Source organism: Colossoma macropomum, unplaced genomic scaffold (genome assembly GCF_904425465.1).
Source record: "Colossoma macropomum unplaced genomic scaffold, Colossoma_macropomum, whole genome shotgun sequence".
In the NCBI taxonomy this organism is placed as follows: Eukaryota; Metazoa; Chordata; class Actinopteri; order Characiformes; family Serrasalmidae; genus Colossoma; species Colossoma macropomum.
Window position 1 is genome coordinate 12,200,036 of NW_023494802.1, and position 14,154 is coordinate 12,214,189.

Consider the following 14,154-nt stretch of genomic DNA (forward strand, 5'->3'; position numbering starts at 1 on the left):
TTTGTCTACAGACTAATTTTAACAAAAAGACTTGAATGCTAAAAAGTCAGAAAAAGATATTTTTAAAGGCAACCCACCATTCCAGTTTGTTGTTCACTGGATGTGAATATAGCAGTGGGATTCCTTTTAAGCACCACAAAGTATGACTTCAGAGGGTAGAGGGCAGGCTGAGTAATCTAGGACTTTGGCTAGGACACTGCATATTGGTCATTATTCTGCAGTGACAGGTACTGTTGCTACAGAGTGGCCCCTCTATTGCAGAGTCATTCCTCTGAGGTCAGGACATGGTTGACACATTTTAGTCTGGCTCACTTTTAGGTCAGAAGTCAGAACAACAACCATGAACCATTTTTAACTTTTGTGGCAAAACTTTTGCCTAATCTCTCAAATCTAAAGTTGGAGATCCCCCAGTAACGGCACATGATTGTAACAATCTTAAAATCACTTTGTTTATTGCAGTGTTTTTATAAATCAGATAAAAGATTGAAATGCTGCTTAAGAAAGATTAACAACAGTTAAAGGGGCACTCCAGCCTAAACGAAAAATGTAACCATTGCTATATCTGTTGCAAACATGCCAACTCGCCTTCTACAGGTGGTGCAACAATAGTTTTGTCAGTGAGATTCTCCAGTTTGAATATGAGAAAAACCCCTTCAGATGCTGTATCTGGAAGAACTGTTTGAAATGTGTTTTTCTCTCCTGCTAACTGTCAAGTATTTCTGTATGGCATTGGAGAGGGATTTGCAAAGTTTGTATAACATATCTCCACTATACATGCTGGATATTGTAGTAAGAGAAAAGTGATGGATGAAAACACAAAACTGAATTTTGTAAAACCAAATGAGGCTGAAGGATGCAATGCTGCACTAAAGAATACTACATAACATCACAGTAACATTAAACAATAGTTTCAGTTCAGAAACCCCTTTCACATCAGTATGTGAATCTCACATAATGCCTCCAACTGAACTGTTACAAGCTCTTAATTCTTTCTGAACATAAAATTTCCCTCCAGAGTTTATGAGGCAGGTAGGAATATGCCTTTGCTGAGTCTCAGGGTAATGAAGAAGCCATAATAACATGTCTAACAAAATGATTAAGAGGCAGTGGAGGCTGGAGGAAATAAAGAAAAGGAAAATAAAAGATAAAATGGAGGAGTTGGCTTCCTCCAGGGTGGGGAGCAGAGCACAGCTGCAGTGCACAGGGTGGGGGAGCTTCACTGAGAAATGGGGACTTCATGCCATGCATTTCTTTAAGACTGCAAATTACCTGAATGGGTCTGAATCCTCCCTTGAAAATTGAAGCAGGAAAGAGAAAGAAGCTAATGGGACAGTGCACTAATTGGTATGGAGGGACAGAGAAATGAACACACAGGCGCACATTCACACACACAGAGCTTTCCGGAGTATAAAGCATGCAAAGGGTCTGCAATCTGAACAGCTCTGCTTTCAGGAAAAGGTTTTTTTTTTCAAAACCAGACAGTGTGTTGTTGAGGAAACAGAGTGACATCATCTTCACAAGGTTAAAAAAAATGTGCTCCACTAACTCTTATAGTCATTCAGAATAAACACACCCAGCTAAGCATGCTACTTCCTTTTTGAAAAGTCTCAAAGTGAACCACAAGAGCAAAGGGCAGCCTGACATTTAAGTTACTTAATTCCTGCAAATCTGGCAAACAGACTGAATACAGGCTTGCTTACATAAATCACAGTATAATTAATTAAATTACAAACAAGCAAGCACATTTTCCAGTACTTCTCTTGTCAAATTACCTTACAAAATCAACCAGAAGAACAGAAAGATGTTGCCTTTGTAAGGAGGAAATGCCTCCTACAAAAGACTCATTATTAACCTTCATTAGAGAATGAAACAAACACTTCTTTGTGGTATTTGCTTGTGTACATAGTCCAGTCAGACATTTCACTTCTCCATCTTTTCAGAGCAAAATTCCACCAAAGCCAGCATACATACAGCTCCAAATACAAATCACGACCATGTACTGTGGGGTCAAAGTTTGGTCAAGTTATCACGCAGATGCTTAATGGTAACCTGTGCTAGTCCATCATATTATATGGATTTAAGATTTAAGAGCAGTTTCCACCCTTTTTTCTCTCACCCTTCCCAGCCTGGATTCAACCGTTAAACAATACAGGTGTATGCAACGTAGAGCTGATCAATCTGAAAAATATCTAATTGCGACTGTTGATCAACATTGCGAGTTTAAATTAAAATTATTTTCCTGTAAACCAAGATCCAGGACCGTTATTTTGACCAAAAAACAGCGCATTAACATCTTCTGGCCTGAAACTTAAACACTAAATGCAGTGCACCAGACAGCCACTTTTGTTGTAGTTGTGATGTCACAGCACGAGTGTTTTGTTGCTGTCTAACTCATCTATAGGCAGTTTACAAGCTGTGTTACTATGTTAATATTGCAGATTTGATGCAATTTGATGCAAATTTTGACACAAAAACTATTAATATTTCAGCCCACCGCCAAGACTACAAAACAGTCTTTTCATAGACAACATTCATCAGTCAGTGGTTCTCAAACTGGTCCCCAGGGACCCCGAGATGGTCAATATTGTTAGTATAACTATGTGTGTTGGGAGTTACGTAAATTATCTTAAATTACCTAAATAATACTTAAAATAATTAGCATGTTATTTTTCTTAAAACACATTATCGAAGTCTGTGTAGTTGAACCATTAAAAAACAGGGTGTTTTTCATCATTATAGATGAGATGCTCTGAAACGTAGCTTTGGAAAATTATGAAATATATTTTCATATCTTAACCGCTCACTGAAACCATCAGGACACAGACGTTGTACAGAAAATACTGAGAATTTTCCTCAGATGGTATGTCAAACTAAGGGAAACTCTTGCACAGATTGCGGAAAATTTCCTCCATAGGATTATTAATTGCCCCATTAGATTTCAATGTTTATAACTAAAATGTAATAAAACATTTTATGTACACCATACTATTAAATATCATTTACTAAGCTGTTTAGAATAAAATTATTTAGTTCGCTTTTAGCTCTCTTTCCCAATAAGGTGATTATTACCTTTGAGGCATGGTCATCAGCTTACTTGTCAATCATTTCTGACATCTGATTACATCAACCTGTTGCCCAGGTCTACTGTGAGATGGAGCAAACGTGTTCCAACTAGCAGTCCCTGAGGATCGGTCTGAGAATCACTGATCTAAGGTTAGAGAGTTATACACCCTTGGGTACTGCTGGGCATCCACAGGACATCGCACAAAGCCCTGCAGGATTTAACATACAGCAAAGCATATAGTGTGACGTGCTGCACTGCATCGGAGTACATTACCTGGTGATGGGTAGGACGAGGCCCAGGGGCAAACTGAAGGAGGGGGAGCATGGCAGAGAGGGGAGGCAGGAAAAGAGAGAGAGAAAAAGAGAAAGAGAGAGAAAGGGAGACAGATGAAAAACCACTAATGAAAACTGCAAAAAACCACAAGCTGTGCGAGGCGGGTCGGCATTAATGAGGCTTGCTGCCTGAGCAGAAGACCAAAGCCTGGCGCTTTCTCGCCCACAACACTACCATCAACATAACAGAACTAACTACATCATTAGCAAAATCATCAAGCCACAGCAGTATTATCTTTTCTTTGTATAAGAACATCCAAACTCAGCTGCCTTAATTGAATGAACGTCCAGAAGATAAAGTGGGAAACACTGTAAATACTACTGGAGCGAACTAACAGGGCACTCACCGGGCGGCTCTGAGGCTGGGCGTTCATTTGTTGCGTTGGAGGAGAGTAGACCAGAGGAGTCGTGCCGGCATTCTGGCCCGCCGTGTACGGAGACTGCAGCGTGCAGGGCAGGTTCACAGGGCGCCGAGACAGAGAAAGAGGAGTGAAAAGGAGAAAGAGAGAGAGAGAAGAGAAAACAAAATTTAGTCCTGGTGAAAAACCTGGCAGCTGACTATGCTCGGCCCTCTTCTGCTTGAGGCTTCAGTGAGTGTGGGCGACGGAACGAGGGTGTCCGCTACTTGCCGCTGCAAACACTGCGGTCTGCTGACACTGACAAATCTGCCATCTCTGCCTTGAGGAGAGAGCGAGCGAGAGGAGGAGAGGCAGAGCTAGGCGTAGCCCTGGACAGCCGTGAGTGGGCGCCGGCTGAGAGGCTGCATGCGACAGGGCTTACAGAGCCAGACACTGAAACTTAGCCAACACTCCACCTCCTCTCTCCCTTCCTCACACCTCTCCATTCAGCTGGGCCTGCATGATCTCGCTGTGTTTTGGTTGTGGGTGGGGGTAATTAAGGTTTAGCCTCTGGAGCATGTTAACTGGAATCTCTATTAATAGCGGGGTCTAGCAGGGGCTGCACTTGCCAGCAGTGCGCCGCAGGCATAGAGTGGAAATCTGAGCGCTCGCCTCAGACACACAGAACAAGCTCCAGAACAGCTGAGTCACTGTGACTGACTTTCTATTTCAGGGAGAGAATCAGCTGGGTACAGTCAGGGTTTGGGTGCGTAAGTATGTGTTTGAAAGAAGACAGTTACAGACATGTGCACACATACACTTGGACACAGGACAACTCACGGCAGGGGTCTCAAACTCAAATGACCTGGGGGCTACTAGCTAGGTGTTTTTCTCCCCCCAAGGGGGCCCCAGTTATAATAAATAAAATCTAATATTTTATTATTCTAATTATTATTAAAAGCAGATATATAAGTAGAAATATAAGTGGAGTAAGAAGTCAGAGGAATGACCAGAAATCTATAGAAAAATATAAATACAACTTCTGACGCTTGTGGTATTTATCAAGGTACACATATTTACAGATAAAACCATTCCAGATGCATATTTTTGTAGACTAACAGTGGCATATTATTCTAAGACGTACCTTCATTTTTCATAAGAACCATTTATAACAACTAAAGTTAATCGAATATTTCTATACCGCATATAGATAAACCCATGTCAGCATTTCTTCCTAACTAGCCTGGCAAAAGATGAATATTATTTCACGTCGGAATTTCTACAGAGCTGATGCTGGCTGCTTATTCGCCAGCTTTTTGTATAAAATTTCCATTCCACCTTAAATAGAACAGCAGTGGAGCAACCTGAATTTTACTGCCACACCTCGAATAAGAAACCAACCTCAGCTTCTTCGATTTTCTAAAGTCGGACTGTCGAACACTGCTGGAATTTGGAAAATATTACAGTCTTTCATGCTTCAGTACCAGCTGGTCCACGGCTTACTGCACACAAACCTTGAGAACACTGTCTGATGCAGCTGACTGAGCCAGGTCAGCTGACTAAGTCACTTTTAGGCAGTATGTGAATAAACAGAAGCACTCAGGTGTCTATGTTAGGCTAAGACTAACCCCAAAAGACCAGCCATTCCTTTATGTCCGCTGCCTCAAAAAGTGGATGACTTTAGATGCAATGGACTAGACAGTGGCAGGTGATTAAGGGAGTACTACATTTTTATTTTCATGTAAAATGTGTCACACTTCGCTGGCACAGCTGTTCGGTCAAAAAGGCTAGCATTAGCATGGTTTGCACTGTTTGTATGTTGCGTTATCTGCGCTTATTTCTGGCATTCCGGTATAACGATGCTGATGAAACTCAAACCTGAAGAAGAGCTTAAATTGGTATATGCGATGAACTGGTATTTAATAAGTACTGTAGTGGTCAACTGAATCAAGTAACTTGAACTACATTTAATAGTAGAATGATATGAGACTCTTATTGTGATAGTGTGTAAAGTTACTGCAATTGTTGCATTCTCAGTAGATTTGTTTAAAATCCATAAATCCATTACTTTCTTAATTCTGACATGCAGTATCTAAAACTGTGTATGAATCCACAAAGGCAGATTTAAAGCATAAGTTTAAATTAGAATGACAGCCAAGTTAGTTTTAGGTTTCTGTTTGGTTCCTCTTGTACGCTGCAACACTATTTTTTGCGTTTGACAACATACGGTGCTGTTAGCACTGATTTTTTTATCACTTATGTTGCGTAACCAGCCACAGTGTCTGGTAGGTAAATCAAACACACCTGTCAGATGTAAATATTTAGCCACAGGAGGGTAAAAAAGGTTTATTGTGGGCCTCATTAAAGAATTAACTGCAAACACGTGATGGGCTGTATGAAGCAGCTGGTAGTTTGAGACCCCTGACCTACGGTAAATTACATGACACAGCGCACACAGACCATGCACAAACTCGGCCAAACTTTCAGGGTGCAATCACAGGTTTTAAGGTCCAATATATCTGCACTATGTTTACACTGTTTTTAACTGATTAATGACCCCTAAAGCTGTACAACAACCCCAGTCACAAAATTCACTACTGAGGCATGTGTATTTCAACTTGAAGCTCCTTCAAAAAAATTTTACTAGTTATTCCCCAGTCAAAGTGGGAAAAGGGTTGCATGGGCATTGCTAAGATTAGTACAACACAATTATGAGTGAAAATAATAATTTTGATTTTTATGACTTCTGTGACTGTGGTGATTATTTAAATTGTCAGAATTCACTGCTCTCTCACTGCTCTCTCTGAGGAAACAGCTGTGACTCATAAGACTTAGAAGCCAGTGGCGGAAATTTCTGTGGTTCACTGACTTTGTAGCACTGTAAATATCAGAGGAAGTTGAGTCTGATGCAGCAGACATCAACAGGATAATATTAAACCTGCAACATGCAATCAAAACCAACATAACACACTACTGGAGGTTACATCTTTTAAGTCAGATCTAAAAATTGAATCTACATCACAATCAGAGTCCCAATATCTCAGGGGTACTGAGATAATCAGGAGCTTTCTGAGTACAGTAGAATACAGGAGTGTGCAAAATCGAAAAGGGTAGACAGTATAGCCAAACAGAGCAAGAGGAGTTGTCACAACATTAACACAGATGATTAAATCAGTTCAACTCGTCTTATTTAGATTAGTGGTCTTTCAACCACCAGCCATTTTATAATTTTGAGTCAGTGTAAATTACTTAGGCATACTTGATTAGAATTGTAGAAAGAATAATGAGATTCATGAATACATAGCCTCCTTCAACTGGTTTTGCTCCTCGAAAGCCAGAATGTGCCTTGAGCGCTCACTGATTAAAACAGGAACTGATTTTACACACACAGTGCTGTGCAAAAGCCAAGGACCACCCTTCAGTTATTTAATTTCCAGTCAAAACAACCATTAAGTTACTCATTTTTCAGATGACTTTTCTGATGAGATTCCAACATAAGGAAGGGGAAAGTCAGAGGAAGCTAAATGAAAAACAAGAGTTAAAAAGTATTAAAAAGATACAGAGAACATGGCACTCCTGATAATCATTCAAGACCTTCTAGACCACCAAAACTGTCAGATTTCATCTTTAAGATCTGAAAAGATCTACAGGTGTTTCTGTCCATCCTTCTGCTGTGAGAAGACAACTCAGCGCTAAAGGATGTGTAGCTGCCAAGAAGCAGTTACTGAAAAAAGGAAACAAACCAAAAAGAAAATTTGCAAATCTAACAAATAAGCCACTGGTGCTCTCAGAACAATTAACTGGCTATCCCACAGCTCAGATGTGATCACGAAAGCGGTTGGGATTACTTGAATCGTGAGAAACAGTAAACGCAAACAAACTTCTAAGAATGAACATTGAAAGATGCTGCAAATGAATAATTTGAAACTTAAAACCCTTATGATGGAAATTAAATAAATGAGAGGGTGGTCTCTGACAAGTGCAATCCAATTTGTCAGCTACAATGCAATGTTTGTATTCACAGCATTATCAGCATTTTTTTTTGCATCCACGCATCCCTAATTATTCTTCTGTGTGTTGTCTGGGTAACGAGTGCAATATAATCTTTTACTCATCTCAGAGTTGAGTAAGGAGCTCGACACAAGCAAACACTAACATGCTGATCAGCTCAACAGTGAAGACATATATACACACACACACACACACACACACACAAGCTCTCTCTAAGGCAGTTGCATGGGTGCACTCACCCCTCCTCCTGCCTCCCAGCCTTTAGGGTGGCCATACAGATGCGGAGTGGATACTGTGGAAACTGATACCTGAGAAAGTCCAGGGGAAGAGGCGTGGCCTGGCGGCGTGGCCGCTAGGCTGGGGTGTCCCTTGCTGATTTCATGTGCTGTGTAGGGGGGGCCAGGGGGTCTCTGTACCTGAAACCCACCAGAAAGAAAGCACAACGTGAAAAGAGGCACAAGTAAAAGAACAAGACATACCATAGGAGTCATTCTCACTGCCAGAGAAGCGGTGCGGCCTGTCTTCACAAGCAGCGACACGGGGATAAAGAAGGAAGTTAAACAACGGAAAAAGAGCTTTATTTTTGGCCGGGTGTGACAAGGCCGTGCAGCTTCTCTCCAGGTCGGGAAGTATGCCAGCTCTGAGCTTCAGCAATGGCATGTTACACCACATGCTCGCAGATGATGAACGTCCATCTTTTTTGCATGAGCCTCATCCGGCAGAGCCTCAAACTCCCCTGTGAATTACTTTTACAACCTTGCCCGTCACGGTACATGATAACATGCTCTTGACGCAACATGAAGCGGTCCTTCTCCACGGCCAGTGCACCCGGGATTTAATACAGTGCTGCTGTAATTTTAAATTGTGAACACGGGCCGGGAACTGATAATGAGATTAACTCGGTTGCACTGAGAGAAGCCACAGACAGCACTTCCATAACTCATTAAAGAAGAGTAAAGGCAGCCAGTGAATGCTGCTTGCTGTTTTTTTTTTTCCTCTGCAGGCAAGAGTCCTTACCTATGGCCAACTACAAGGAAGCCTCCTGCCCGACCTGGCAGCACTGACTGTAAAATAAATAGTTGGGCCCAGTCTCGCACCACATGCACATAATAACAATCATTCAACCTGGCTGCTAAACTGCACATCAGCGTTTGAAAACTACTGGGCTCTGCTTCTAGCCTCTTATTCAACAGCAACCCCACTTTCCCAGGCTCCATCCACAGGTGGGGAGTGACCCACTTTCTGCAGTTTGACCGGGGATTACGCAGCTTATCTGCCAGCCCTGGCTCTTCCGGGGTGAGGAGGTGGGGGTAGAAACAGAGAGAGAGTGCGCAAAGGCATAAGATCACAAATGCAGCCCTACAGCTGGAAGATCACAAGTCCGACAGCAGGACTCTGACACAACACAGGAAGCAAGAGCAGGGGGAAAAGTCCAGCTCAGCAGAAAACCTAACCAGACTCTCTACTCCCCTCTTTAGTCAGTCACTAGTAGTCCTCTCCTCTCAGCTGATCCTCTGCTCTATGACACTTCCTCTGACTCTGCTGCTCTGACTGAGAGAATACCTGATCCTGACAGCTGTAACAATACACCTGCTTCCACTGCTCCTTCTCTACGGTTCAGGCTGGGACCTGACGAATGTATCAAAGTCTCCTTCAATAAATGTGACCTAATAAAGAGAACTGAGACATAAATCATCAAAATCTCTTGCGCTAAACAGTTCACGCATTATTTGATTGCATTAACCAAGACCGAAGCATAACAAATAAAGCTAAAGCAGCTAATGATTTGTGTATCTGTGTGTTGCATAAGTGTAACAGACTAGAAATGTAAATGATTAACCAATGAACTGTTAACCAACAAACAAACAAACAATTGCTTGACCAATGCTATCTGTTCAAAAAATCATTTCCAAAACAATGAATCCCTATTTGATCAGGTGGGTTTATCATTCAAGTGGAATAACAATCTTGAATTGCACAACTACAACAACGTACCATATCCAAAAAAAATATATCTACAAGCCTTAACACAGAAAAGGAACACTTTAATTACTCTGAGCATTAATACAGGGATCAGTTATGTGCAATCGTTGACAACATCTTAGAACGTAGCTCAGCCAGTCATCTATTGGATCTGTAAGTTTCTGTTTCATAATTCATGCCTGGATGGGCCGCGTCCTTAATTTTACCTATGCTGGTTAATGATTAATCACAACTAATGGCTGTCGTAGATCTGTCACGGTCATGAAATTTTAGCTGACAATTAATTGCCATATAAATAATTGCAATTAACAATTTAATTGTCTTTTTTGTTCAGTATGTCCAACTATGAATGTACAAAGCTTAAAAGTGGTCAAACACATTAGCTACCCTGCCTCATAGCTGTCCATACTTAATAGATGCTACACGACAACAGCCACAGCTCAAGCTCAAATGAACAAACATTACTCATCACTTCTCTCTAACATGTTAGAACTTTTGTTACTGTATAAGATGCATGACGTGTTACAGCTTTCTTTTATTTACATGCATTTGCCTCAACCCAGTGGATGAAAATGTATGTTGGAACATAAACATATGAAAGGTGTCAACTGTGGAAAAACAACTGCGATCAGGCGATTATGTAACAATTGTGACAGGCCAACACAGTCAGTCATTGGTCAAAATAATTTGCCAAGATTTGCCCTAATAAGAAGAGAGGACAAAATGATTTCACTCACACTGTAGACGGCAGTGACACCAGGCTGTGTGGAGAAGATTCGTTCATCCAAGGGTGGCTGCACTCTGGGGATCCTGGGGTGCAACGCATTAAGGAAAACTCTGGAGAAGCAACTACTTAAGGCAAAACACAGCAACAAGGTGGGAAAACACACAAGACGCATGCAGGCGACAAACAAAGCTGCATAACAGAAAGACAACCAGTTATTTGTCATCATTTCATAAGAAAACAATTTTTCTTATTCTTCCCTATTACTAGGAATCCCCTCTTTGGTAACAGGCATTAGAAAGGAATGACGAGCCTAAGTCATCAGCTCACACAAAAATGGAAACTTGTGGTATACCATTACTCATTTTTTCCACCTGCTGTTGCACTTTAAATTCTCTCTCTTTCTTCCCCACTCTTGGTAAGAAAGTGTTTGAGGGCAAGCAGCCTGAGTGAACTGCAGCAGTGATACAGGCAGCCGTGTGTGCTGAGTGGACTGGAATTCACAATGTTGTCAAGACATGCCTGTTCCCATTAGTGTATAAACTGAGGGAATCGCACCGCAGCTCTCTGAGCCACAGCATGGAAGAAACACCACGTACTTGTGCAGCACCCAGGATGGTCATCCACAGATTAAGACCTCTAGACTGCATACACAAACAAAACATTTGTCTTCTGAATTATTCATTTCGGAATAATCCCCTTTTATGTCAGCCTCAGGCTCAGATGATGCACTATACTGTAAACACAAGCCCTACCGCTGGCTGGCTAGCTGAATGAATGGTGGAACATGTCCAGTAAGGCAGTGGTGGGTGAATGTGTGGCAGGCTCTTAAAGCAGCGGAGTCCCTACAGCTGGAGATGCCTCTCCCGTCTCCAGGCCAGCAGAAGCCTGAGCGCTTCACAAACAAAGTCATTGTTAGAAGGGTGGAGGAACCCTTCCTCTACTGCCGCACTTCAATCAGATTCAGGCTGCACCCAGAGAACATGAAGGATTTACTGCAACTGGATGAATACAACAGCTGGCAGCCACCGATTTCAACTTTCTCTTTGTGCTGTGCCATGAAGTCAGGGTAATAATTAAAAGCACAGGCTTACCCCAGGTCAACTCTAAAGTGCTGCTGAGTAATGTTTGCTTTTTGCCTAAATAACTACACTTAAGAAGCCCATAGAGGTTATAGGTAATTTATAGCATTACAGTGTAATTTATAACTCTAAGCTCAGTTCTAACACTGCAGACAAGGATTTTTACATCTCCTCACTTTATGTTTCCCTCCATCTCCCAGGAGCTCTTTCAAAATAACCCATGGAGGTCAATTACTACATAAATGTGTCAATTTCTAAAAAGCACTCAGCAGAATAAAGACCAGATTCCGTAATGAAAAACTACAATTATCTGATCTTTGAAGCGCCAACTATGTAACACCCGGGCAATTTTTACTCATTACACAACCACACTTTCAGAAGTCTGCTCATTTTCACAAAACAGGTCTGGAGAGGAACCGTTCCTAGAAGTGAACACAAAGTTTATCATTGAAAGTTTAATCCAATCTTGAGCATGCATGCTAAACAGCACTGTCTTTGTCAAGGGAACAAAGTGAAAGCTAAATACCAGAGCCATCACCTTACAACACCAAGAGAATTCCTCCATGCAAGTCAACTATTTTTCTGGTGCATCAGCATGTGATGCCCTTGCATAAGCACTCTCACACCTATTCATAAGACAATGCAAACAAGAACAAGAAACGAAAGAAAACATTAACGGTAAACACACTTGGGGCATCCCCTGCCCCTCTGTGGCAGACAGTCAGAGACTCAAGAGGGTTATTAACTAGATTTTCGTCAGAGTATCTCAATACACTTTGCAAGGAAGCTGATGACAGACCAGCAACCACTAAAACCAACAATAAGGCAACTTTTTGTCCTTAAATGACCCTAATGGTTGGTACAGAATGCAGAACACTGATATTTCAACACATTGGAGAAAAAAGCAAACAAATACAACACACAGCATTATTCTACACAACCAGTCTTGCACAATTACAGACTGCACCCAAAAACCAGGCCTGAATCAGAGTCAGATAAATGAGAAAAGCAAACAGAACTATGAGCAAATATGATTCCTATTCTGTTTAACCTATCTAATGTCCTGCTATCACTCTGACCTGCAAACAGCTGCAATTACTAGGGAAGGACAAAACCGATGCATATGTGTATTTCAAAAATACATTTTTGACCAAAACTGAGTAACACGACTATCCTAATACAACGTCTCAGACACCAGGTAGCCTGTTTTTAACGATTTTGTGTCATCCATTTAACTGATATAGCTTTCAGACAATGTTTCGGATGTCTGTGTCCTATCACCGCTGTTATGAAGGAGTCTGATCGCCATATTTCACATCAGCCCACTCTGAATGACTTTACAAAACGACGACACCATCACCACACTCCAGCTGAGCACAGGTCAAACCTTCCATCATCAAACTTTGAACCATTATATGTGTAAAGGTATAATAACTCTCTGCCATCAATTTACAGTCTCTCGGTATTTACAACTGAAGCCAAGAGTGGTAAATCTGATCCTTGAACAAAGACTAGCAACATTGGTTCAACGATAAACGTTTACCAAGCATAACGATATAGGTGGCCAGTCAGTGTCTGTCATCACAAGTGGCACTTTCAGCTCCCAACTACTTCAGAAAAGCCCTCTGAATACCTTCACTATATAACATCATAACAGCTGAATAGCAAACGGATCAGTCAAACGAGTCAGAGCAGACATGATGGCACTGTATCTATGAGGACAGCACTGTCCAATGAATCCCAAAAGGGATTCCAGTGGTCTGGCACGGACACAGCAAGTGTAATAGTGTACAACCCAAAAACATTCACAAACAGCTTGTACACAAGTCTGTCACCGGTCATATAAACAGTGGGCAGTCACACGTTTCCTTCACGTTTCCAGTTTCCTCAACACGCACTGCGGTAGGACAGATTGTGAAACACTGCCCTCAATTAGAAGAGGAAAGACATGGGCTCAGCCACAGCTGTTTAAATGCCGAAAGGGAGAGTGTGGCGGTTTACTGAAAAACGTTCAAAAGACGTGAACAGCAAGTGACTTTTGGCAACTTGAGGATGTCAATCGAGAGAGACAATATGGCCCTCAAAATGTTGTCTACATCCCACCCACGTCCCCTCACCTAGCTAGCTAGCTAACTTAGCCGGCTAAACGGTGAGAAAATCAGCCGGTCTGAGTCGCTATTGCTCGTTATTGATGTAAGGTTAGCAGGCTCGCTGACACAACGACGCAAACTACCGGCAAGTAAAAGAAATGACGAGGGATGTAATAATATTGGCATAGAGGCAAATGTGCGTCACAAATCGCCATAAACAGCAACAACGCGGGCAAATAATGCCCGATATCGGCGCTCTCTCTTATTTACAAGTCACACACAGGCAGCTAGCAGAGACGCTAGCTTGCTAGGCAGGGAAAGTGGTAGTTAGCTATGTGGTTAGCCTGGAATTGTGACAGGCTTTGTACGAGGATAACAACCCACTCCCCCGAAACCAAACGCTGCCCAGCTTGACAGTAATCAAACCAGCTACCAGCCAGGCTAAAATAATTATTTACCGTAGTACAAAATGTACAAGGCACTGCGATATACATAGGTCAACTCAGGTAGCTAAACCGGCTCCTGGCAAC

The 14,154-nt window shown here is 41.9% G+C and overlaps 1 protein-coding gene across 4 annotated transcripts in view; it reads right to left on the bottom strand.

The window, feature by feature from the left end:
• Positions 1-14,154, bottom strand: part of eif4g3b (eukaryotic translation initiation factor 4 gamma, 3b) — a 34,539-nt gene that overhangs the window by 19,596 nt on the left and 789 nt on the right. For 2 of the 4 annotated variants that reach the window (XM_036592514.1, XM_036592513.1), the window contains exons 2-5: positions 10,466-10,565; positions 7,985-8,161; positions 3,744-3,836; positions 3,338-3,370 (exon numbers count right to left, since the gene is read on the bottom strand). In XM_036592514.1, the coding sequence (XP_036448407.1) occupies positions 3,338-3,370; positions 3,744-3,836; positions 7,985-8,161; positions 10,466-10,565 (403 nt within the window). The remainder of the gene's footprint in view (positions 1-3,337; positions 3,371-3,743; positions 3,837-7,984; positions 8,162-10,465; positions 10,566-14,154) is intronic. The other 2 variants (XM_036592510.1, XM_036592511.1) reach the window with 2 other exon arrangements.